This window comes from Corapipo altera, unplaced genomic scaffold (genome assembly GCF_003945725.1).
Source record: "Corapipo altera isolate COAL_440 unplaced genomic scaffold, ASM394572v1 2b, whole genome shotgun sequence".
NCBI classification, from domain to species: domain Eukaryota; kingdom Metazoa; phylum Chordata; class Aves; order Passeriformes; family Pipridae; genus Corapipo; species Corapipo altera.
Window position 1 is genome coordinate 2,771,050 of NW_020884874.1, and position 26,731 is coordinate 2,797,780.

General features: G+C 40.2%; 1 protein-coding gene and 1 pseudogene across 2 annotated transcripts; both read right to left on the bottom strand.

Annotated features, from left to right (window-relative positions):
- Positions 1 to 6,391: 6,391 nt before the first annotated feature.
- On the bottom strand, positions 6,392 to 10,440 carry NDUFAF4 (NADH:ubiquinone oxidoreductase complex assembly factor 4). Of its 2 annotated transcripts, none has more exons than XM_027631753.1 (3): positions 10,276 to 10,440; positions 9,412 to 9,509; positions 6,392 to 7,226 (listed from the first exon to the last, which is right to left on the bottom strand). In XM_027631753.1, the coding sequence occupies exons 1-3, from the start codon at positions 10,400 to 10,402 to the stop codon at positions 6,930 to 6,932; spliced, it is 522 nt and encodes a 173-aa protein (XP_027487554.1). In that variant the 5' UTR covers positions 10,403 to 10,440; the 3' UTR covers positions 6,392 to 6,929. The 2 variants fall into 2 exon arrangements, with proteins under 2 accessions (XP_027487554.1, XP_027487563.1); XM_027631762.1 differs by lacking the exon at positions 10,276 to 10,440 and adding an exon at positions 9,985 to 10,069 and having other exon boundaries at positions 6,910 to 7,226.
- A 13,006-nt stretch (positions 10,441 to 23,446) lies between these two features.
- On the bottom strand, positions 23,447 to 26,374 carry LOC113940870 (annotated as a pseudogene).
- Positions 26,375 to 26,731: the final 357 nt, after the last annotated feature.

Sequence of the window (26,731 nt, forward strand, 5' to 3'; positions counted from 1 at the left end):
TGCATGTGCAGAAGTGAGCTGATAGAATTTATCTTTGTTAAGTGACAACAACTGTGAATTCATTCCCACAAAGGAAATCTTTAACTGGTGACAGCTAATTGAGAAAGGCAGAACACAGTATGAAATTTATTCCTACTTTCCTCTGTGGAGAAGCAAAGCTAAGAGTGTGGTATTATTTCTTCCTGAAGACATCTTCAGTAGCCTCTTTTACATTGATTCATTGCTATTCAATGCACTTGCTTTCTATTTATTCCAGTTTCACTGTAGCTTTGGTAGACAGTAAATCAGCCTCGCTCATTGTACACAATTAATTGCCTATCTATGAAACAGGACTAGAAACCTGACAGATGATAATTGTCAACAAAGTAGCAGGGGGAGTGGGAGGACTGGATTTAGGTAAGGGTGGAAATGGTAATAACTAGTATGGGGCAAACTTTTGTTTAACAAAAGTCTTAGCATTTCTTTTTGAGATTGACTAAAGTAAAAAAAAAAAAATCTTCATTATTTGGTAAAGTGAGGAGTATCTTTGGTGTGTTGTTTGGTGAACAAAATACTTTGCATGTAGTTTGAACTGTTCTTAGAAATAAATGTCATCTCATACCACCAAACCAAAATATGTTTTTACAAATAAAAAAAAGGTTTTACAATATGCTTTTCCAATTCCAAATCAAATAACTTGGAGATGATGCATTTCAAAAATTTCACAGAAGTATTTTGGTACCTCTGCATGTTCAGCTTTTTGCCCCTAAATTTTGCGCAAAAAAAACATACCCAATTTTAGTAACTTCTTTCCCCTAGCAGACATGACTGATAATACAAGTAAGCTGAATATGTGCTGGCTGCAGCCAAAGGGTAGCCACTGATGCTGACAATGGTAAAGACTGTTTCTCCTTCTCAGTTTTAAATATACGTGTTTCGGTTTGTTTTCTGCCATGCTGATGAATTAAAGTGGTTCATAAAGTGGTCTGAAAATTGCCTTAGCTAGCATAAAGAGAGGAGGAGGCTGTAGTGGGCTGCAGCACTGGGAACAGGGTGATAAGGAGTGATAAGCAACAAGCAAGGCTTCCCTCCCTGAGTAGCAGTGAGCCCCCTTCCTGTGCCCACTGGACTGTAGCCCCTACCATTTCTCCACCTTAGCCCCACCAAGAGGGACTTGAGCCCTGCTACTCTTGGTGCTCATGAAGGAAATTTATGGTGCAAAGGAATTATGGAACTGAGATCAATAGTTTACAACTTTTAGGGGTCCTGGATACTGTTAAGATAGACTCCTACCTAGCATTCAATTTCTGCTTTGCATTAAGGGCGATGCAAATCCACAGCCCCACTTTAAGAGGAGACACCTAACCATCAAGCCTGTAGCATCCTTTAGCCTACAGTGCTGTGCTGCAAACACCACAGACCAGGACAGATGGCAATGGAGTGTGACACATCTGCAATGCACAACTCCCACACATACAGCAGCTGAGCTGACCATCCAGGCCTACTGTGCTCTGCCCCTGCTTCATTGCTCTGCCTCTACTTCGCACCCAGTGCATGGCATGGGCAGAGTCAAAACTCCTTGAGTTATGAACCACGCTGTGATGATTTGCCTGGGAACAAAGCCCGCTGCAATTAAGGAAAGGGTCAGAGAAAATGTTCTGAAGACTCCACCTTTATCTCTTTTTCCTGCTGCCAACACAGGCAATTATAACCAGCTCTGCACTCCCAGATGCACCCAGGTTGCCAGCACTGTCTGTTGTCCTTTCTTCAGAGCCCCAATCTCTGTGTTAACCAGAGCTCCCAGCTGTGACTTTATATTCAGGCTTCCAGTTACAGCGGCCCTTGGCAGGACTGCATCTAGCTTTCACCAGCATCATGTGCAGCTCATCATCATTGGGATCCCTCAGTCCCTGCATGATCCCAGCTCGCAGGTGTGGGTGCTGCTGAATGACTGTTTCAAAAGTAGAAATTCATTCGGCCACACCATCGCTTCCCTCAGCTTACTAAAAATAGTGGCCTCACTCCTACAAGACACCATACATTTTCCATTCCAATGCAAGGAGTCCTTATAGGAGATGATTATGGGGTCTATCCTGCCAGTTGCTTCCCTCCAGGGTAACGCAGCATTAGTCCAGTCAGGAGGCCAAAACATGTCATCCAAAGACAGAACTTCAGCAGTTGAAGTAACCCACACCCAAAGGGCATTTTGCACCACTGTCACAGAAGAACCACCTTGGTAGACTTATTTTTTAAATTCTTTGTCTGGCAGTAGACACATCAAACCCTACTTCACACTGCAAAGCCACAGGAACACCATGGTGCTCTCCCTCCAGCACGATACAGGAGATGAAGTACTGTTACTGGACACTGCTGCTGTGTACATCTCAGCCTCTGTTTCAGACCAAGAAAACTAATATTAAGTTTCCAAGAGAATTTAATCCATGGGATTTATCAGTCTTTTTCAGCAGAAAACACTTAGCTCTGATAACAACCCAACAGTACCTAAACTGTGAAAGGTTACAGAATTCATTAGACTTGTAGATTTCTAGAAACAGATTTAATAACAGCACTGACAGGCTGTTTTGATTGCTAATACCATATTGGTGTACAACTGCCACAGTCTCAAATGCCAAAACCTGTTTGCACCTGAAGCTCACTTGCTCTGTCAGGCCTCCCCTGTCAGCTCAACACCAGCACCACTTAATTAAGAACCAGAAAAGTCCTGTTTAAAAAAGGGCTGCAGAACACAGCTGGGAAACATGAAGCTTTCATGCAATCTCAAACATGATGCTCACATGGAACAAGGTGAGACAGCCACCTTTTTTATCTTTTGCATTTTGATCCTGTTTTATGACTACTTGAGCTTTGACTCCATTTTTCAATACAGAAGTAAGAAATTCCATTTTGTAAGTTCAGTACACACCTCTCACATATAAACATGATTTTCTTTTCTCCTTGACTAAAAAGAGGCAGCTTAAAAGACAAGTTCCCTGTGCCGAAAGGCTACAGAAAGATCACTTTTTGTACTGAAGGTCCCTCTGACTAACCTGCATGGAAAGCAGTTACACTTTCCTGCCTCACAGTTCCAATCTTGCTATCTTGCCATCAGACTGCAAGAACCAAGCTATGATTAATACATATACAGTGAGACAGAAAAAGATGACTTAGGTTCACATATCCCAAAAGAGCAGCTTTTGAAGATGTAAAAGCTACATTCCTTTTGAAAACCTGTCCTATTCATAAATTCTGCAGAGCATAACATGTGCTCAGTCCTCTCATCTTTACCTCAGCAGGTGTGCTACTCCTAGAAGGCAAGAGAGCTCTGCAGAAATAAAATAGGTTGTTGATAATGAAAGGGCAGGATACAACCAACATTTGCATGTGAGGTAGTACACAGCAAGAGTGCAACTGTATGAAGTTTTCATAGCAGAAAAGACTGGTTGGAGAAGGCTAGGAATAGACTTTGTGATAGAACAAAGCTGGAGAAATGGGACTATGTCCAAGTAAATATGGGTGAGCTACTAGACTCCCCCTAAAGAATCTTTTTAAAAAAGAAAAAAAGTCAAGCCAGGAATTCCTCTATACCTGCTGGAACTCCCCTGAAGAAAATAAATTTTATTTCTAACCAGGAATGTAACCCTCATTTTCCAATAAGGCTCAGCCTGCCCCTGTGTGTTCACTCTGTATCAGTGCCCAAGGCAGCCTGGAATTTATTCAGTGACATTTGGAGAAGTGGTATAATAATGCCACATATAAGAAGTTCGTCAACCATGTGCCATTTACACAAGAAATGAAACAAATCCCTTACAGGCTCACAAAGCTCACCCTTAATATACATTTTACGTTAATTCCACAAGAAAAAAGCAGTTTGAGTGAGACAGGTTGTTCCTTACCAAATGTAATGATCCTATATGGTGGCCAAAAACACCTAAGCTACATTTCAATGCACTACATGCATGGCAACAAGACATGAAAAATTCTTCAGATATGAGTACCAGAAAACTGAATTGTGAGTTCCGACAAATTCCCCATAATTGCCTCTTCAAAACAGTTGCTTGAAGAATACCTTCTCCTAGAGCTGACAGCCAAACAGCTATAGGAAAGGGATATAGACAGAAAGGAACACAGACAAAACCAAGTCTGAAGGGTAAAGAAAATACCATTATTCTTCCAATTAGAAACTAGTAAGCAGGCAAGAGAACTGATGGGTAAAGAGTCCCTTGAAACTGGAAAAAAGGAACTAAGTAGTTCCAGAAAAGACAGAACAGTAAGAGTAGTCTTATCTCAGACATCAACCCTAAAGACAGCATTATCTTCAAACACATACTCACTGGAACGCTGGTGTGTTAAGCACACACACCTGCTGTGGTCAATAAGCTGACACAGGACAAGATGGTAGCAGCGACAGTGCTTGATCAGGGACAGGCTTTCCCACCAGGGTTAAGATCCATGCTTCTGGCTCTCCTTGTAAGCTTCAGGCAACTAAAATGCTCCATGTCTGAAGACACAGTGAAAGGTAAACATTCAGACTCTACATAATTTGGATAGATAATGGTAGAGATTTTACATGATCCTGTACAATCAGCAATACCTTTGAAGTGCTGGTTTGACGCTGCCCAGCAGGTGGGGTGGATGACCAGCAGAAGAATCTGTGTGCTGACAAACTGCATTGCATCTAACTTTTCTGGAGTGAGTGCCCTTTGCCAAAGAAGTTCCCTGCTCCAGAGAAGCCTTCTGGGCCACCAGTTTACCTGCTTCCAGGGAGATGGATCCCTAGACCAACTCTGCTGTGACCTCTGCTTCCCCACTGTGGATGATACATTCTGAGGAAGAGAGCCTGGCTCCAGAGAAACAGGGAATAGCTTTGCAATCATTACATTTGTGGACAGGATTTTGTCCTGAAGGTATGGCTGGAGCACTGAACATGATGAGCATCAAATGTCCCAAAGCATGTGCCTATTGAGGGTGCAGTAGTATAATGCCTCTGGGGACTTTTGACATGAAACAGGACACTGTCATGGTGCTGACACATTACAAGACTTTTCACAAAGGCAGACAGAAGATGCCAAAATACATATCACAGTGGTCAGAGGGGCATGGTTAAACTGCTGTCTGGTGCCAGTTCTGGTGTGGTTTTAATTGACTCCAATCCATAATTAAAAGATTCATTTTTAAAGAAGGAAATCACAGCATGTCCGATAATAACAGCAGCAATATCTGCACCAAATGCATTTCATACCTGTTTTCCAAATATTACTTAACTATTACATTAGGATGAACAGGATTCAAACAATGAAGTATTTCTATTAAAACATTCTATAAAATAAGAGTATTTTGTGCAAAGCAAAGAAATCTTAGTGTTGTACATAACCCAGGTACATTAGTTTCAGAGTGCAGCTCTGTACCCCATTTTATATTACAGGACAAATGACAACCCTATCCCCACACATCCAAAGACTAACAATTTTGAATTCTTATACAATGCACTTGGTGTCATCTTCCACTATGGTACAGTGCTATGTACTTCAGAAGTCAATCAAGCAAAACAATGAATACACTGTGGCAAACTGTACTGTAAATATTGTGTTCCAACTCCGAGAGAGAAGTGGAAAGAATCTTGCTGTGAAATAATAAAGCTGATCATCTTCTTGCTAAAGTATTTACCAGACTCCAAATCTAAGACCAGGCAGAAAAGTTCTTGAAAAGAAAGTTATGTTGTAGGCCTAGTACTGACTTACACCCTTTTAATAAATTCACCTTCTTTGGTGATGGGCTCTAGAAATATTAGTGCCACATAAAATTAAGTTTTTGGCTTTTGAATGAAGGCAGCCATAATGCATTTTTAAATATCTGATTATCTGCCCCAGCTTATCTGGAAAACATGAACCACTTTTCGGTACAGTAAGTGCAAAACTTCTTACCGACACAGACCTAAACAGTCATAGCATCAAGAAGACAACAATCCACTGCTACCACCTCACAGTTTGTGTCATCCTTTACGAACAATTGGAAAGGATGCTGTTCATCCTCAGTCTGGTAGTATGTGGATAACTTGCTGTGAGTAGACATGACCTGATCTAGCCCACATTGGGTCAGTTAGACAATGCTTCCGCGGGAAAAAAAAGGGTTGTTGTAACAGGATGGGCACATATTCACAAAAGACCTACTAGTGGGTCCAATTAGTAGATCCAGTTGAATTTGCACAGCTACCTATTAACATGAAGCATTATTTCTCATACAGCAGATGCCACAGACTGCTGAGACCATGGCAGGTGCTAGAAGATCATTGTTCTTTACAAATTCTCTGGCTGACAGCACCTAGGGAGGTGCAGGTATTTAAGCTAAATCAGAATAGACTAGAAAAGGAGCTATGTATCAGCCATTACTGTTCCAGCACCAGAAAGAGGCCTTCTTGCTATTCACCTTTTTATTTTATAGTTGACACAGCTGAATTTCCCAAATCTTGTGGTTAACCTTCTTTACAAAGTATAACTACTATTCCATTCTTATACAAAAGAAAGACAGCTGTTTGCATATACACACACCTTGGCAACAAATCCTTGAAAGAACACAGCAACATGAAACTACAGAGCTAACACCTGCAGAGCACCTGTTTAGCTGCAGGCCAGGAAGTCTCTGCTAAGAAAGGCAATCTTTCAATGTTAAGGTAAAGTGCTTTAACTGAACTTGTAATGTTTGAATGGGATAATCAGAACTGTGTGACATGCTCTCATACCACTTACTGGTCATATTCTGGTTTACAAACTGTAATTGCTGCATTTCATTGAAGCCATCCAATACAGAATGGAATTGCTTGAATACATCTCACTGGTATAAGGAAGTGGCATTGTCGCACAACATGTTACCAACTCTGAACTTTCAGACACTGAATATACTTAAGAGTAAAATTAAGACACAAGTGAGATCACACCAGGTTTTGGCAAGTATTTTTATGTTGACTTTATAGCTTTTTTGGTTTCTTTAGGAAATTCCTGCACGGTGAAAGGAATGAAGAATTCCAGAAGAGAGTTGACATCCTTCAGTTCCAGACTGTATTCTGCTGCTATTTTCTCTGCAGTCCATATTTGAGGATGAAGTTTATGATTATTAAGAAGCGTCAGAGCCTCCACAATGGAAATTTTGCCTTTGGAAACTTTCTTAACATCTAGAGCTCCCAAATGGCCTAGTTTTGTAAGTCTCTTTTCCTCCTGTTTACACGGAAGATGTTCTCCACCTCCATCTTTTACCTAATTGTGGAAAGGAAAACAAAAAGAACTTAACAGTAGTTCTGTTTACTATGCATACTGTAGCAAAGCTGTTTTCCTAAATATGGCAATTCCTGTAAGCTTTCTTCATTTTCACACAAAAAAAATAATCTTAGCCAGTCTTGCTTCTTGTAATTTCTTTCACAGCCATTCTACACACAACTGCCTTCATGTCAGCTCCCAACCAAATGCTAAAAAGCATCCCATCCATTGCACTCTACGTGTTGTACAGACTTGGCAGCCCTTCATACAAACCAAACTACAGATTTTGGTAGCCAAATGTAAACGCAGATAACTTAATACTTGGTACTGATTCACTGCAAGGGACAAAAAAAATAAAGTCATACAAGAAATTGGTATCCTTCTCATACTACTGGAAAACTTTTTTATGTAGTCTCTCTCCCCTTCCTTTCATATTCAAATTTTAGTTTTGCTATTAAAAATATTCCTTCCTTTGCTCTGTCTAGAGAACAAGCTTTCCTGGACAAAAAGAAACTATTTTGCAGCATCATATAGATTTTCATTGCTATGACTACTGAAGCATGAAGACACATAAAGTCTCTTCTCCAAGATCCATTCATATTTTCAAGTAATTTCCAAACCAGTTTTGGTTTCCTCATATTGCCTTTTATTAAGATTTTACTAGTGAATGACACACAGACACAAAAAAGGACACAATTAAATCTTTCTTAAATTTAAGAAAAAGTACTTCTAAAGTAATCAGAGTCCACAGCCACTGACTGGTGCACACTCTGTATTAACTCACATGCTGAGAAAACTGATGTGGATGCTACATCTGTGTGTCTGTTTCTAAACTACAGAGAATGTCTGATCTGTCCTCCATGTATTTCTTCTACTTTGTGCTAAAACTGTGCCTGGATAATGAATGATTTTTCAAGTCCTGATTAAATGATCTGTCTCTGGGCATCTGCCACTTCAGGACTCCAGAGCTGGTGCTTTTCCACCTACCACAGACAGACATACCAAACATACATAGAGGTAGGTACACATAATGTACACAATGCACAAAGTTATCAGTGTGACATCAGGAACGGAAGGAAGCGTTTGGAGTAAGTTTTGCCCATAGGTCTCTGTGCTTACACATCAATCATGTTCTTCCTAACAACTCCAAGCAGACACAAACAAGAAAGTCTTATGTGGCAGCAACCTCAGAATTAAGGAAAGATTTGTTCCACTTTTGGCTTTTTCTCAAATCTCTCTTGACGGGCTTATTGAAAGATACTGAAACTAGACCTTCAGCACTTGAAGACTAAAGTACTGTCCTCTATGATGAAAATTAAGGATAGAAATTAAATGGAAACTTCAGGGAGAGACTGAAGAAATTTGTTTGCATTTTAAATATTTTTAGACTTGAATACCATGTAAGTGGCAAATTAGAGAGACTTAGGAATTTTGCTGATTCTAAAAATTATTACAAAAATTTTATTATTGAATAAAGTAGCTGGAATAAAGTGGTCCAATAATGCAACAGGTAAAACGCACAAGCCATAACATAACGGAAAACAGGAAACTGAGCCCAGTCTGCATTTTACTGAATGAGAAGGAGTATGTTTTGCCTTCCCAAGATTGCAGCCTGGCAATAAGGAAACTGATAACCATATAATCCGTAAGCAGAAAAAACCTAAGGCACTTCATCAGCCAGATGAGAAAAAGTCTCCGCGCTATATGACATGAACATCAGTAGTTAAATACTCCATTAAAATGTTAACATCTTTGTCCTCTATCACATCACTGCTGCCACAGCAGTCCTAATCTCTTCTTGCAACACCACAAGCGATCTCTGGCAAATTCTTGTGTCTTTGCAAAAGGCTGGACAACTGCCCAAGTGAGAATTTAAGTAAAAAACAAAACAGAATCTACACAATGTTAAAAAGGAAGACTCTGTTAGCATTTAAAAACTTGTATAATCACAGTCCATCACATGTTCAAAACACAGGGTCAGATACAGTAAGTGCTACTGATGTATAGAAGAGTAATACTACATCTATGCTGATGTATAGAAGGGTAATAAAAACACCACTTTTATCTACTAAAATAAGGTAGTTTTTAGGCATTGACAGAGCATTTTTCTTGACACAAAATTTGCACTGAGTTTGGTGACCCCAAAGCTGATGCTGGTATGGCTCCTACAAAGAGACATACTCACCCGTACTGGCGGATCTCTGGACTCGACATAAACATCTTTTAGCAATGTGAGAAGCCTATCGTCCTTTCTTAAAATTTCTTCTTTTATCTCTGGGTGATCTAAAGGCAGTGAGGAGAAGAAGGGAAGGGGCAGAAAAAAAAAGGAGAAAAGACAGATTTAAGTCAAATTGTTTCTTTTTTCTTAGTTCTGCCAGCTCACTGCTTCCCCAGAAGGCACGGCATGGCTCCTCCAAAAGTACAGGCCTTCTTGGCAAGCTGTCATTCTCCCCACAGCTCTGGCTTTTACAATGCTGCTTCACAGTGCAGTGCCGCCCGGGTCACCTGCCACAGCACAGTGGGAAGCACACGCCTGTGGGAAGCACACGCCTGTGGGAAGCACACGCCTGTGGGAAGCACACGCCTGTGGGAAGCTTGTGGCACACTGGGTACAGATCTGCAGTTCCACCCCAGCAACTGCCCCTAGCAACAGCTCTTATCAACTGCCCCAGCAACTGCTCCCAGCAACCACCCCCATGTAACTGCCCCCAGCAACGGCCCTAGTCAACCGGCCTCAGCAACTGCCCTCAGCAATCACCTCCAGTAACCGCTTCCATCAGCTGCCCCCCCCATGGACTGCCCCATGAGCCACCCCCCGCCGCCGCCGCGGCTCCCGGCATGCCCCGCGCGCTCTCCGCTCTCAATGTCACCGGCCCCGCCGCGCCGCCGCCGCCCCGCACCGCCCGCTACTCGCCCGCGCCCCCCGCACCCGGCACCCGCTCTCCCCTCCTCCGCCCGCGCCGCGGCACCGCGCCGGGCCCACCGCGACACCGCCTCCCGCCGGCAGCACCCCCCTACCCCCCCCGCGCTCGGCGAGGCCGGCACGCACCGGCCGTGGCGTCCATGCGGGCGATGCGGTGCCGCGGCGCGGGCGTGGGCTTCTCCTTGCTGATCTCGCGGCGCGCCCGGTTCTCCACGTTGAAGGTCCGGAAAACGCGGGTCACCCGCCCGCCCATCGTCGCCGCCCGCGCCGCGCCTGCAGCGGCGAATGCACCGGAAGAAAATAATGCACCGGAAGAAAATAGCGGATTACCCCGGGCAAAGAGACGAACGAAAACTAGGGACAAGACAATTCGCTTTCCTTATTTCATGGCGCTCCGGCGGACGCCGGCCCGGGGCGGCGTTGGTGCTGCCGTGGCTTTTCTAAAGGCATGTGTGCCCGGAGCCCCCGGGGAGCCGGGGTCGGGCGGGTCCCGTCGGGAATGCTCCCAAAGCCGCGGGCTGGCACACAGTTTCCTTCTCAGTCGCGGCGGCGGGCGCAGAAGTTGCCGGGTGTCGCATGAGCTCTCGGCTACGTCATGTCGTGACTGTCGCCCTTTGTTAATGGGTGGAGATGCGCTCGGTGGGGCAGCGCAGTGCTGCGGCTCGGCTCGTAACCGCACCGAGGCACCTCGGTGTACATAACGTGTCGCACCCGCTTTTTGAGTATTTTCAAGTTTTTACTTGGATGATGATAAGGTGGAAATATTTAGGGATGTTCTGCCTTACACTCTCGTTAACGTGTGTTGCGTTTCCTTATAAGCATCTCGCTGGTCTATTCAGTAACAGAAAATTAATTTTATAGGAAGATGTCATCTAGAAGACCTACTCCACATGGAAATCGGGACAATTCCCCCGTACTGTTCAGAGTTTGTAGGCTACACAATGCCATCAGGGTGCAGACCCTCTTTTTCAGCCCAATCAACTAACCTTTCTTCTGACTTCTGCAAAAAATAGCGAGAAAGACTTGAGAGGAAGTACTGAGAAAGCCTTGAGCCATGTAAGATAAGAAAAGTAAAATTGTGGGCAGAATCAAAATTGTTGAGATGGTATCAACAGTTTATAGATTCAAGAAGCAAAGCATGAAAAGATACAGAATCCTCAGAGAAAGGAAAGCAGAAAGAGCAACACTAAGGACTTTTATCCTGATGCAAGAAACAGTAGAGCCTGATGGTCGACCACTCGTTTCAACCAGGACTCACAGGGTCTCTTACCAAAAGAGATTAGTGTCTTACTAATTCCAGCTGCTGTGTGATTTAGTCAACAAGTAATTCCTTTAAGCTGTGTATATGCTGTTTGCAGACTTAAGGCATGGCAATAGTTGCCTGAGTGAAGTGATGAAGGGACTCAAGCACAAGTCCTATGAGGAGAGGCTGAGGGAGCTGGGGCTGTTCAGCCTGGAGAAGAGGAGGCTCAGGGGAGACCTCCTCACACTCTACAACTCCCTGAAAGGAGGTTGTAGCCAGGTGGGGGTTGGTCTCTTCTCCCAGGCAGCTATCAGCAAGACAAGAGGGCACGGTCTTAAGCTGTGCCAGGGGAGGTTTAGGTTAAATATTAGAAAGAATTTCTTTACAGAGAGGGTAATCAGACACTGGAATGGGCTGCCCAGGGAAGTGATGGATTCTCCGTCCCTGGAGGTTTTTAAGACAAGACTGGATGTGGCACTCAGTGCCATGGTCTAGCAACTGCAGTGGAAGTGGATCAAGGGTTGGACTTAATGATCTCGGAGGTCCCTTCCAACCCAGCTGATTCTATGATTCTATGATTTGGAGCGGGAGTATTAGTGAAGGACAGAGAGAAAACCAGACTTCTCGCTATACCCTTTTTTTTTTTTTTTTTTAGGTGGAAATCACCTATTTTCTGCCCTTGCATCTATCTAGTTGTTCTTATTATTGTGGGCATGCAAAACTTGTGTTTTCAGATTTTGGTCTTCTACTAGTAGCACTACTTAGTAATAACAATTATGATGTGATATTTATTAAAGCTACAGCATGCTTGAATACTGGATTAATAAATGACAGTGTTTTCCTTGAAGGGAAGCCAAAAGATGAGTTGGTGGATGAGGAAAACCAGCTAGATCTAGAAAGACAGTGGAGACAAGGTAGTATGAGCATGGTCTGTGCTGGATCTCTGCTCGCTTTGGGCATCATGAAGGTGCAGTTTCTCCACTTGTTTATTTTAAAGACTCTCACTGTCTGTAGGAGGACAGAAACCTGTCTTTGTTCTCTGGTAATAAACTTACTGACCCTATCTTATTTTGGACATCGCATGTGTAATGATACTAAGAAGACAAGTAATATAGTGATAAGAAGAACACGGAAGCTGTTAAAAGCTGCTGAAGTCAGACTGGTGACAAGTTTCCTTAAATATCAATTACTTGCAGACTAAACCTGTGTTTTTGACTACAGGGTTTGATGCTTTTGTAAGTGTTGAGTCTCTCTGGTGTGGCTACAATGGAAGAATCCACATGGATGCCTTTGGAGGTTGTAGACCTTTGATGTGTACTTTAGCATTTCTCTGAGACATTCCTATTGATCTGTCTGTGGATCAGCCATTGTGCCAAATTTGGAAAAAAAGATTCTCCTTTCAAAAGCTAAGAACTGCCAACTTCTGGGATCAAACTCAGCACAAGGCTTCTGTCTCCTTAAAGCCTGAATGTGATTAACACTGCCATAATATTTACTGACAGCAAAATAAATTCACCAGAAGGCAGTCAGTTAAGAACAAAGAGTGATGTCATGCTCTGCCTGTCACTTCCTATCACTGAGGATGGCACAAGGCTGTTCTTTTCATGTATAAAGAAGAATCAAAAGTACAAGATTTTTATTTTGAAGAGTCTTTCTTAGACTGTAACAAGCAGAAGAACTGAGATGGAAAACCTTTTTTTTTGCTAATTTGGTATTTTACCAGTGTGACCTTGCTGATATTAAATACCAGTAATCACGAACTTGGATTTTTTTTCCATGTAAAGTATCTGTAAGTGTGATTATTAAAAAATGAATGTGTATATATTCAGTTTAGGTAGTATTTCAGTAGGGATGCATTTTTTATGAGCTAGGAGTCTGAATTTTTTCAGGGAATTTAAAAATAACAAATACATTGGTTGTCAGTAGCTCTTTAACAAAACAGCCCATTACAAGAACACAGACTATCCAGCTGAACTCATGTACACTAGTAGCCTGTTCTCAACACTGGACAGCACCAAACACATCAGAGAAAAATACTGTAACTTGCACAATATACGTGTGTCATAGGCTGCCACCTAGATCTCCTTTTAATCCTTTCATGCCTCTTAAGAGAGAAATTTCTAAAGCTGTTGTGCACCTGGAAAATAAAAAGTACATTTGTGACCATTGTTTGAATCTTTTCCATTTTTCATCCTGGTTTTGATTATATGCTGTGTTCTTTTTTCTTTCTCAGCTAGTTCTGTAGCTAAATGGAAAATCAGAAATTAACTTTGGTAGTTAGCTAACATCAAAATTCTGATTGACCTACTGAAAATTCCCTTTAGAGAAGAGAGAACAGGAATGTCATTATCATCTTGTTTTGCTATGTGGTACTTCTAAGGTTTCTTTACTGTCTTTACTATTCAGAAGATCAGGAATCAGAGTATGAGTCCAGATGGGCAGGTAATCTCAGTGAAATAAGAGTCTTTTTTTCATAGTGGGTGCCCAACTTGAGAATTTTTGAGAAGAGGCAGGTTAGGTTTGCTACATGATTTGTGGTTTGTAAATGACACAGCAGTTGATGGCAGAGAAAAATTAGAAGTGCCCTTATACAGCAGCAGCATAGGTTTATATTTGATCCTGTCCACATTTTCTGCCACTGACACTTTCCTTTCTCATCTATTTGTTGCTGTTTGTTCATAATTTACGGCAGTCTAAATAGATACTTGAGCAAATTCATGTATAATTAGGATTCAGGGAATTGAGTCCTCTGTCCTGATTACTACTGGTTTCCCAGTAAACACAATGAGAGCATTGATCCTTTTGTTCCTTATCTCATCAGTGTTAGGCAGAACCAGAGAACATAGCATTAGCAAGCATTGATTATGAGCCAAGCAAAAATTACTGTCCTGCAGCTTTGTAAAGATGAACGGACGAGACTAAAGTCAAGAGATGGACTCACTGATGGATCACTGTTGCCTTTTAGTGACTTCTGGTTGCTCTGTTACTTAATTCAGTTTGATACTCTTATTGGCTTCAACAGATCCACCTCTTATTGGCTTCTGAAGTATCTACAAGTACATGTAAGGATTTTGCTTAATTGCAGTTTGTGATCAGAATGTTCCCAAACACTTGCATCTTTTCAAGGCTAGGTGGCTGCAGTGCTTTATTTAAAGGAGTTTTTGTCAAGTCCTTATGTGGATGAAGTTTATGGCAAATGGATCAAGCTCAGCCTTACAGGGTCACATGCCAGTCCAGACAGGTCCTTGTCAGATAATACTAATTTCAGACATTGCATTTAAATTCTCCTGGTTGCCTGTGGCTTGGTATATCTGACATCATCTTCCATATTTTTCCTATCTGATTGTTGTATCTCAATTAGCAGGTTACTTTGACTTGGAAATGCACAGTAGGAGCCAGCATATTTGAGAGTGAACCAGCCTGGTACTGGAATGAATTAATTTTAGCAATTACGCATGCATTTTCCCTTCATTTTTGTTCACAGGGTTTAGTTCCCCATGTTCTCTTCTTAGTGGCAATACTAGTTGAGACAACTGACAGCGTCATTATTTCTTGTAAGCCTGGCTTCAGTTCATCTCTTTTGCCAAAATGGGAGCGTAGGAACTGTTCAGAGCAAACAACATCACATAACTAGTCTGATTTAATAAAGAAAGAAACTCACATAACTTTTCTAAGCTGTATCAATTACTGATGGTTTGACTGGTCCCACAGAAAGCTGCCAGAAACACAGAAGGAAAAGCAAAAGGCAGATGAGAGGAGGAGTATGAATACCTTGAACTTGTATTGCTGCCAGGTTGGTTGGTTGGTTGGTTTGCGAGACTTTGCACTTTGCTCCCTGACCATTTCACTCCAGCAATGACAGAAATGATTGTACCAGCTCCAGTGAGGAGGAGGTGAACCAATAGTGAGAAGAAACTGGGTGGAATGGAATGGTAGCTGGCTCACCTTGGGCTGGCTTTGTTGGTGCACCAACATCACCCAAGACAAACACCATCCTTTGTACTGACTTGAAGCATTAACAGTAGCCATGATTTTACTGCACTGCCACTGCAGTAGCTATCTGATGGTCCAGAAGATAGCTAATATTATGAATCCATTTATCAGCTATCTGCTGGAGTTCCTTTCATTAAATATAGCACATAACAAATATATAACCTATATGGGCTGGTACATATAATGTAATATATTTCTTCTAAAATAATGGAATATTTTTCCATAAAGGATATTTATATTTTCTCCATATGGTTATTAATTTGTGATGATGCATAAATATTTATACAGGTGTGATGCATTTGGTATACAGAACTTTATAACTTAGTTCTATTATCTGTGGCATTTTATTTCCATGCTTCTATAAGTAGTTGCAGAACCAGTTTTATTTATTTCATTTACACTTTAATTGCATCCTTCTGCAGTTTGCCAATTGTGTTTTTGTGGGTGTGCTTTACATAAAAATTTGAAATATGTTTTCTTTACCTATGAAAAGCCAAATTTTGTGCAGAATGGGAAAGCCAAAATGACCTTAGCAAACACTTCTAAAACCATTTTATATATATCTCAGTCTTAAAGAAGGCTTATATATAGATCTTAAGAAGCTGTAGAAGTTACAGTGCGGTTTAATAGCTAAATGGCTTAATCAGTGTTATGCTGGGTAAGTAGCATTTGAATCCCTGTCCTGTACCTGTATTTTTCTAGACATACAGTAGCTAAAAATCTGCTTGGCACACATGAAACATGCTTCCTGGCTGCTTCCACAAGCCATTGCCACGGATTCCAGCATCTACACTAAAGCTGGAAGAGGCTTCTGTTAGGGGAAGGATTTGATCTACACCAAATGCAGTAAGTACCCATAAATATATGTCACAGAGGAAAACATAAATAAGACAAATAATGCTGTACTGTTTTACTTAGTTTTGCATTATTTGTAGATACTATATGTACAGTAATACAGAAAATTAATTACATTCTTCCTACAGGTTTTCTGAGCATTTTCATTTTCATTTGTATGCGTCACGATATACCTGAGTGATTACATATACAAATTGTGCTGGTAGAGAATGCAATAGAGAAACAAGAAAGGTTTCAATGATACCAACACATAACTACCAGTATTAGAGTTCAAGTGGAAATCATTACTGAAGCTAGAGAGCCCTTTAGTGTGCCTCTTCTTTCCACAGCATTAAAAAATCTGGGGGCAGCATGTGGGACACAGATGTATTTTGAACAGTTACATTTACTAATTATATAGAGAGATACAGTGGCTAAATATGTAAGTGTCAGGTTGCTCTGGGGGCTACTAAAATAGACTATTAAAGTGGTCCACAAATATTTAAAGAAGTACTACCTCTATGTACTAAAAGTTCATTTTTAGATTATATAATAAGGACATAATTATGCTTCAAAACTCCAGTGTTATTACTCAGACTTACTGAGACTCCTTGAAGGCAGAGTTCTTTCTTTATGTAAGATGTCTTTGGGATCATGATGAAACTACCACACTTTCCTATATGCATAATGAAATGCGAAAAGAGCATTCTCAAGCATTAGTTCAGGAACTCTATACAGACTAGCATACTTTTTGGGGCTAGAAAATGCTGAAAATGGTCAAGTTTTCTTTAGCTGATAAACAGTGTGTCAGGATGACTCATGTTTTTCTAATATGAATTAAGGAATTTAATTCTGCACAGAAAGCTATAATGATGAGTGGTTACAAATGATAAACTTCACATGCAGAAAATTGCTAGAACCTTTTCCAGTAAGTTGCTGACAGAAATCCCTGTGAGCACCTTTCTGTGGGACCAGACCTCAGCATCTAACAGCTGCCTTGAGATGAGGTTCCCTGCTCTACCTACAAGTAGCAGGCCTCTCAGCCTGTGGATAATGGAGACTTTAAATAACTCCATACACTGAGTTAATACAGAGGAAATGTCTTTTGATGGTCTGCCTGAATTATGGCAGCAAAGCTTCTCTTGCCAGAAGTACTGCCAGACCCTTCAATGGTTTGTGACAGGGGCCAGCTTTGTCCTGCTGTAAAATCTCTTGTAAGACTGTAGAAAGGACCCCTGCAGGGCATCTCTCTTTGCAGCATAGGGAAATTCACCCCAGTGACAACTGAGATTTTTAGATTTCTGCAAGCTGCTCCTGCATTCTTTCACCCTTTGTTCAGACATCAGAGGGAATGTGGTAACCTATTTGTTGTTTAATACCTTGATCTCTTTGTAAAATATGGGTCATCTTGTAATGGTTAATTGCTAAAGCAATGTGGTGGGTTTTTTCTGACACCCCTATGGATGCACCATACTCTATCTTTGGGCATGGGACAGAGAAGCAGAACTACAGACTCTTATGTGGAGACAAAACAACATCTATCTCAGAATCTCTCTTCCAGTACTGAAAGGCACATGCCAGTGATCTCCTCTAGCAGACTGCAAGCATACTCTGCATGGATATTCTCCTAAAATGCACTTGTTACAGTTCAGACTGTTGCAGCTACCAGTAAGAAGGCAAGATACATTCTTCTCCTTTTCATGAATGCATGATGTTGACCATTGCCTTTTGTTCTTTCTATTCATCCACATGTATTTCAGGTTCTTCCATAATTTCCTAATATAGGTTAGAAAATGGAGTGGAAAGTAACACTACAATTTTAAAACAGTAGTTATACTTTTTGCTAAAGTTAATTTTTTTTCAGTTGTTTTGTCTTTCTGAGGCATAAATAAGGTGCTTCTTTTTTTTGTAGTTCAGTGTATAAATTGAAAATAGAGGGTAAAAGGCTAAAGTGTAGTAAGCAAATCTATAAGTAAAAGCTATTATGAACAAATTCTGAAAAACTATGGAAGTGTGTTCCTGTTTCCTAACTCTGAAAGGTTTAGATGTTGATACTTTTTACAACTTAGCATTTTATTAATGAATTATGTATGTTTGCCAGAGGATATCACACATGTATTTTCTTTATTGCCCCTGTAGACTGAGAGTTAAATGGCAACAATATTTATCTGAGTAGGCAGGTGCCTGGTTCCCAGAGTGGAATCCATCATCCTGAAATTACTTTCAATTACCTTTTTTGTGTGCTTACCAGGAGCAATTCAAGGCTGCAGTCTAATAGTGCATTGTCTCTAAAGGAGAATCCTTCTGCTAGTAGCCACCTCTCAGTCCCCTTGCAAGAAGGGCATGGTAAGCCAGCTCAACCTATTGCCTGTGCAAAAAACCATTCACTTTCTTTTCTTTTTTCAATCAAAGTTTTCTATCTGAAAAAAAAATGGGTTGAATAAACTACCAAACAAAATAGGTCAAGGAGCAGTCTTTGGCCCTCGGGTCAGTTACCACATGAAGTCCACATCAATATGTATAAATCTTTATTACCCCTTTTTGTCTGTAGTGTCACATACTGCACCCCAGCTCATACTTACTGCAGTCACATTCAGATGATGTTAGTAACTTGTGTAAGCACTCCTCTGTTTCACTACAAGTTTGGCCAGGTTAGCTGAACAGCTACTGAAGATAGAACAGAACAGCATAGCTATATGCTGTGATACTATCCTTGCCTGTTAGCAGTACTCAGCAAAAGTGTGCTGATAAAGTAGTTTTCTTTTTGCCTCAGGTAAAATTGCAACTTCAGTACTTTCTTTCTTTTTTTTTTATTTTAAAACAGCTATGAGAAATGTTTGTTATTGGTGGGTTTTTTTGTGTAATCTCAACCAGATATCTATGTTAGCAAAAAGATTTTAAATATAAATGAGGACAAACTTGTCTGCATCTAAGTCAGGTCACATTTTTAATTCTTTTTTTTTAGTAACATAAAGGCATGAACCTTAAAAAAGCAGAATCACAAGAGTACAAGCTATGTTTCCCACTTTGGGTTATTCAAAAGCCATACTGCCTTTCAGTTTCTTGGCACTTAGGCACTTAGGTGGCTCTGTTAGTACAGTCCTTGCAGTTTCTGTGTGTTCAATTTTACAGAACCCAGAGGTATAAGGGTACTTTTATACACGTTTTACATGGTGTCAAATGCAGACACAGCTGTCAAAGTCCAAGAACCATCTATAACAGAGGATTTAGGGGCCTAAATGGGACTTATGTAGGTAAGTCCAAAATGGTGATCCTGAAAGCCACCTGCTTCAACTGCTGCTTCATATTTCATTCTTTCTTTTCATATATCCCTTGTTTAAGAGGATGAGTAAGAAGCATAGCACGTATATCTACCTCAAGTACAATCATAATCCTGAAAGCAGCTTAGGGGTTTCAAGACTTTGGTATCTAATGTAGGGATTTTATTTCTACTAATTTGTCAATGACAAGAAGAGGACTTCCAACCAATGCACCAAGGATCTTCCTCTTGCTCTTTATCCAAAATGAGCTTAACATATTTAACTTAAACTTTAGATAAATGTTAACTGTCAGTCTGGGAATACATCAGATACTCCATTCAATGTTTGATTTGTTGGTGTTTGGGGGGTTTTTTTTGTGACAATATATCGTTGATTTTTTGTAGTGATGAAAAGAGATATGTTGTGTTCTGGTCTAACATACCTGTTAAAAATCCTTGAGCTACAGAAATTCAGCTCCAAATACATACATACAAAAATACATACATACATAACTATTCCCATACCTACCAGATGGAGTGAAAATCAGTGTACCTAAATTTGATCTCTTCTCAAGACACAGCCAGTCTTGTGCCGCATGGAGTAAGCAGTCTGTCTAGTATTTGGTGTATGAAGCACTGTTTCTTGTCTTTCATCATGTTCCTAGTGATGATACTACAGACCACCATGCATGCAGCCTAACCAGTCCAACAAACTGTTGAGGAAGCAAACATGGGTCTTTTAGAAAACTGTGTCTGAATTTCTGATTTGTTAGACAACTATGCAGAGATGTGTTAGAGTGGCTTTTACATTATTCAGATACTCCCATGGCTAGTTAATGTCAAGAATGGAAAAAACCAAAACATATGTTCTGGCAAACATGGACAAAAAGATATATATTACAACAAGCATGTTCCTTATCCCTACTAGTATTTTCACAACATCCAAAATAAGCAAATTTGCATACATGTGGATCTTGCATTCACCTTCTATCCTCAGTTAGTTGATTGATTAAAAATTTTATCCTATTAGAAAAAACAGATTTTTGTTAGGAAACTGTCTATTCCAGATTTCAACTGCCCCTTAACTACAGAGTTAAGCATTGGGAAATCAACCTGTGAGGGTTCAGTTACACTGTGTTGAGTGAATCTTTGGTCTGAACTGGTATGGCTACGCTTCAGCTACCGGTATGACTAAGAGAGTTCTCCCTCCACTGACGTAACAGCACCAATCATGCACATGAAAATAACAGACTGTCGGAAACTAAGGTTTCCATATTGCATAAGTACTACTGTGAGTGGATTTATCTCTTCAGTGAGTGTGTGGACTAGAATGTTTTCTGTTTCCAGTGCACAAATGCTGGTGAGGTGCAGGGGTCTCAGTTCAAACACTGAGGTGCTGGAGTAAGCCACAACCTTGTATCACTGGTATCTACAGAACATCATCATTTTGGAAATCTACATCCTGGCACTCTTTGTAGATTCATGCTCTGACAACATGAAGCCATACAGGACCTTCAGTAATGCTCTAAGAAACACAGAGAACTGTTAGAACACACACTGAGAAAGATGAGAGGCTGGTAGCATTTGCAGAAACAAAATGTAGTAAACCTCAAACTGTAAGTGCTAGGTGTAGCAGCCTACAATAACTGATATGTGCAGGTGCTTTTGCATGGGGAAAGACTGGAAGTCCTTAATCATATAAGGAATCAACTATTCTCAAAGTGGTACCTGGAAAATGAATAATCCCAGGTTGAAGAAGACTACACATGCTCATATTTCTGTCACATGCTGTGTTTCTAATATGTACCTGCTATCTCTTCTTATTCTGCTCATCTTCAGAGGTTAGAAACTTAAAAGGTGTTATGATTAAACAGTTAATTTTTTTTTACTGTGTGAGGAAGGAATTGCTGGTGTGCAGAGTTAGCACAATGAGGTCAGCTCTGTCAGCTGTAGTTGTGGAGGGGATGATAAAAAGTCCTTTGGTTCTGCAGACAGGCTAAATTACTTATAGGAGCTCTACCTTTCTCTACAGGTTTCTAACACCTGCATCCTCCCTCTTATGAGGAGGAAGACTGGTTGTCTAATTGTCCCAGGATTAAAAGTGCAGCAAACATTCCATCACTCTTTCAGATCTTCACTACTGTGCTACTTTCCATTGTAGAAAGGAACTAAATGTAAGAAAAAGCTGAAGAGTAATCTAAAGACACCATGGAACTTTAAGCTCAATGGTTTTGAAAACAAAGGCATATAAAGTGCTCTAAACAAGGGCCTACGCTTTTGTTAGCAGAGTGACAGTACCAAGGTTTGCTCCAGGCTCCATAAAGCATTATATATATATATATATATTATATATATATACGCAAGCTCATCTATCACAGTGGAAAAAGCACTGCAGGAGTGCATGGTTTCTCTCCCTCTTCCTGACCTCAGGCTCTGCTCTTGTTCTTTTGCCAGCCATGCCATGATCCCTTTTGTGAGTTGATGGAAGTTTTCATACATCAGAGCCTTCAGTCTGATGCTCTCGCAGCAGCCACATGCTAAATGGAGAAACTGCATTTTCAGAGTACTGGCAGTAAAATATGTTTCCTTGATGTTAGAAATACACCTCCTACTTCACAGAAATAAAAGCTGTGGATTGTCACATCTAATGTGCCAGACTATTTTATTTCAATGGTTGAGAAGTGGAGAATGATTTTGTTTAAAGCAGCTTCAGGCTGAGCCACACTCAGCTGTTCTTTTGGAGTAGGGGGGATCCAGGAAAGGGAAGTAGAGGAATCAGAAAACTGTTAATTTTCAGTGGCCAGCAATTTACTTACCAACAGTACTATATGGGTTGCTCAGAGAACTGTTTTATTAGTTTCTTGTCTAACCTCTACTTCCTTTTTTCCTTTCTGTAAATGTTAAGTGTTGCATCTAGGGCTCTATTCAGAAAATACATAGCAGAGGATGTATTGCAAGGTTCAAGCAGGACCTTACGCTCCCTCCTACCTGTCGGGAAACTTCTTTCCTCTGGTAGGAAATGTCAGCTCGTGTGACTAAATCTGTTCCAAATGAAAGAACCGGGTCAAAGCAGTAACCTAGACAACTCCAATGTTACAGCTAACACTACTATTTATATATCTTCTACTGAGAAGGGAATAGTTACTCCCTTACCTGTTTTAATTAGGGGTTTTTTTTGCCCACTGGGCTTCTTTTAAGCAGGTGCTGTCATGCAGTTGGTGTTTGTCAGCTCCATCAATAAGCAGAAAACTGGAAGCACTTAAGGGTTTTCTTCTAGCTCCAGTTGCAATGAGAATAGAGGATGGGATTGCAGGTATTATTTTTCTTCCTTTTTTAATGTTGGACCTTTATTCTGTTTGTTTCTTTTATATATTTGTGGTACTGACATGTAACCTAGAAAATGCTAAGCTGAGCAAACTGCTCAGAACATAGTGTAGTGTTTGATGTTTTTATGTTTTCAATCAAAATAGCGGTGCTGGGTATAATTTCAAATGTAACTAGGAATTGGCTGTATTTATCTGGCTAATTTTCAGAACAGTGAGATAACATGGACCAGTACAGCAGGTTTACATTCAACTTTGCAAATCAGGAAGAGCACCGCAAGAGGAAATGTTGGGTTAATTATGGATGAGTTGTAAAGAGCCTCTGAACAGAAGGTGTACAGAAACATTCGTTGCACATGATCAGAGATTGCTGCAACTTGTGGTTATGTGGGAAACTCACCATAAAGCACTATAAAATCAAATCTTGCAAAACCATACAGGAATCTGAACTGAAAAATTTTTAGTATGGGTATCTGAATGATACATGATCCTGACACAGTGACTGTTAATCACTTCAGATGTTATCCAAAAACTAGAAGGAAAAAATACTTCCTAGTGTGGCTGGAACCATGAAGCACTGTAGTGTTCATAGAGGTTCCACTAGCAGGAATTTTGAATTTACTTTTCCTTCATGGTGTTGGAAGGAGTAACATAGAATTCTGTATTTATGTTTGAAAGCAGTCTCAGTTTTAAGTTCAAGCCAGCTGTACCCTGAAGCTGAAACATGGCTATATTTTGGCAGCAGGGAAGACTGCCATATGTTGCAGTGATAAAGAAATTACACTGATGCCAATCTCTAAAGTCAGTCTTCTAAAAAATATATAAGGGAGTATATTTGTGGCAATATAAGCTTTTAGAGAGAGAGAGAGTAAAAGAGCTTGACAAGCCTTTATTTAAGGTAATTCTTCTGTCTCTTTAACAGTCGCACCCTTTGTAAATGCTGCAAGCCACAATTCACTATTGTTCTTGAGAGAAGTTGTATATATTACATAAATCCACTGGATTTCCCTGTTGCACAGAATTGCTTGCTCTCTAGCTCCCAGCTTTCAATAGCCATAGGACAATTCCGTTCTTTAAATAAGTTCTTATGTATTGACTGGCTTTTAGTGAGCACATACTGAAAATAGATAAGAAGATCTTTTTTTTTAGGAGTCATTCAGTCAGGCCTCTGAATGAGAGCATGGTTCTGGAGACCCTGGACTTGGCTGGCAGCAACATGACGTACTCTTTCCTTTTTTAAGGTCAATATAGCTTGTTGGTCTGTAGCTCTCATGGGTGAGTTCCAGTGCTTTTAAAATTGGCAATTAGCTTGGTTAAGTGCCAGCAGTATGTCAAGGATCTTTGAACACAACTATTTGTATTCTTGATATGCATATAATAAAGTGCATTGTAGGATCTGTTCTTACAATGAGGTGGTTCCAAACCACATCTACTGCAACTTAATGCAGAACAAGATATCCAATACAAAATATGGATCTCAATCATAAACTTTCTGTTTCCTATTATAAACACTGAAGCTGCTGTTTCTCATCACTGAAGAAGGACTTCTGCTGATCCATAAAGCTGACTCTTGAGCAGTTTCAAGTTCTCTCCATTCACCAGTATCCTGAGATACGTTTGTTAGATTGCCAAGAAGTTACTGAGAACAGACTATGGATTCCACCAGCATCTTCTTTTATGTCCATAAAACATACGGACATAAACCACCATTTATGTCCTTGAGCTCTTGAAAGAACTTATCCAGAGATGCAATAAATTTGTTTTGAAGCAGAAGTTTTACTATTATCTAGGTCAATAGTTTCCAGGTACACATTTTCTTGCTCAGCAGTGATGGTAGTCTTCAAACTTCCATTTTTTGATAGTATATAAGCTAAGTTCTTCTGTATCTCCTGTGCCAACAGGTTCAGCTGGCTTTGCACTGAGGACACCAATTCATTTGCATTCTTTATATATACACACTTTGCCATTTCCACTTCTTCTGTTAAATTCTAATGGTATTTTGCAGCTGAGAAAAAACACTGGCTGTTTCTTTCTGTAATTTTTTCAGAGTGAGTTAGAGATCTCCTAAGAAGGTATTAATTGCTTTTTATGGCACTTCATCTCATCAGCCACAGCAGAAAATTTCCTTGTGTTATTCTGAAATGAACACTTTAGTTCCAGGAAAATTTCTACCATTGGTGTCAAGATATTTAATGCTTCTCCTAATACATATATATGCTCCCCAGTCAACCTGAACGGCTCAGCTTTACTAGCAGATGGCACAGTCATATTTTGTAATATGTTTGCAGACAATTAAGAAAGTTCAGTGATAAGCAATTTTTTAACAGAGGTAAAAGACCCTGGTACAACTAAAGCAAATACATTATCTGCTGAACAATGGGTAGATATGAGGCCATCTATAAAATATGCATAAGTTTTCAACAACTGTTGCTGCTTCAGACAGTTCTCACTAACTGAATCGTGTATTTTATTGACCAGAATATTAATTTCTCCTGCAAATATATTTGGATGATTGCGTTGTGTCAATCACCAGTTTTCTTATGATACAGTTTAACATGGTACATCATTTGTATTAGCAGACCAAATGGCTAGCTGCACCATGAAGTTTTTCTTTGGTGTATTCAAAACTGAAACCACATATTTTTTTCTCAACCAGAGGAATCTTGGTTTCTTGCAGATTTGTCTGTGATTTTTTTCAGTCATTTCTCCTTGATTTGCAGATCTGTTTTCATTGTTTCATTACATTTATTAACTCTGAACGGTTTAGTGATTGTTTTCACTTCTTTTTCCATGGTGCTCATTTTGTCAATATATTCTGCAACTTGTTCTTCCCAAAATGTCAGCTTTCCTTTAAGGGCTTCATGAATTTTCAATGAAAATATGTGTTCCATTTTACTCTTGTGCAGCAGTGAGGTCTCCTTTTAACTGCTCAGTCTCTTCAGTATCTTCCTTAATAATAGCCCCTTTGGCAGCTGCTGGTTAACTTCAGGTTTCATTGTGTTCTTTGCTCTGTAAGCATACTCCACTGTGCTCAGTTTTTCCTCAGGATTTATAGACGTGGGACAAACTGTGGCTGTTATTGATGTTCTTTGTTGTTCACCAAGAGAGTCTTGAAGGATTCTATTAAGATTCTCCATGTCTTCTTCCACAGGAGGAGTAATAACTCTTTCATGGGTCAGAACAGATTCCTTGGTGTTTCCAGCTTCACAAGCTCTTTTATCAGCTGCCCCAAACTGTAGTGTTTTTACTTCTTGCAAGTTTATATTCCCAATTCTAACAAGCTCTTAGTCATCTGCTCAGGTTACTTTCATATGGATGGTAATGGAAAACAGTAGGATCAACTGGAATGTGATTCATGTAAGTAACTGCAGCAGTTCTTTTTGCTGCATCTTTTTCCAAGATTTGGTAGGCTTAATTTTTGTTGTGTACAGCTATTTCTTCTAAGCCTTTCCCATTTACACTTTATGGGTCTTGTTTATGGGTCATCAAAACATCTGCAGTGCTGGGAATAGGATTCAGAAGTTCAAAAAGCTCTTCATTATATATTTTCAGAAGAGAAAATTTTACAAAGAAGAATAAAAATCAGTTTCAATCTGTGACTTTTTCTAATATTCAATACAATGTATTGCAAGACTCTTTTCAGTGGTGCCCAGTGACAGAATGAGGAGCAGTAGCCATAAATTTAAACACAAGAAGTTCCACCTCAACATAATGAAGAACTTCTTTACATTGAGGGTGGCAGAGCACTCGAATAGGCTGCCCGGAGAGGTCATGGAGTCTCCCTCTCTGCAGACATTCAAAACCCAGCCAAATATGTTTCTGTGTAACCTGCTCTAGGTGACCCTGCCTTGGCAGGGGGAGAGGACTGGATGACCTCCAGAGGTCTCTTCTAATCTCAACAATTCTGTGATTCTTTGATTCTGTGTACCT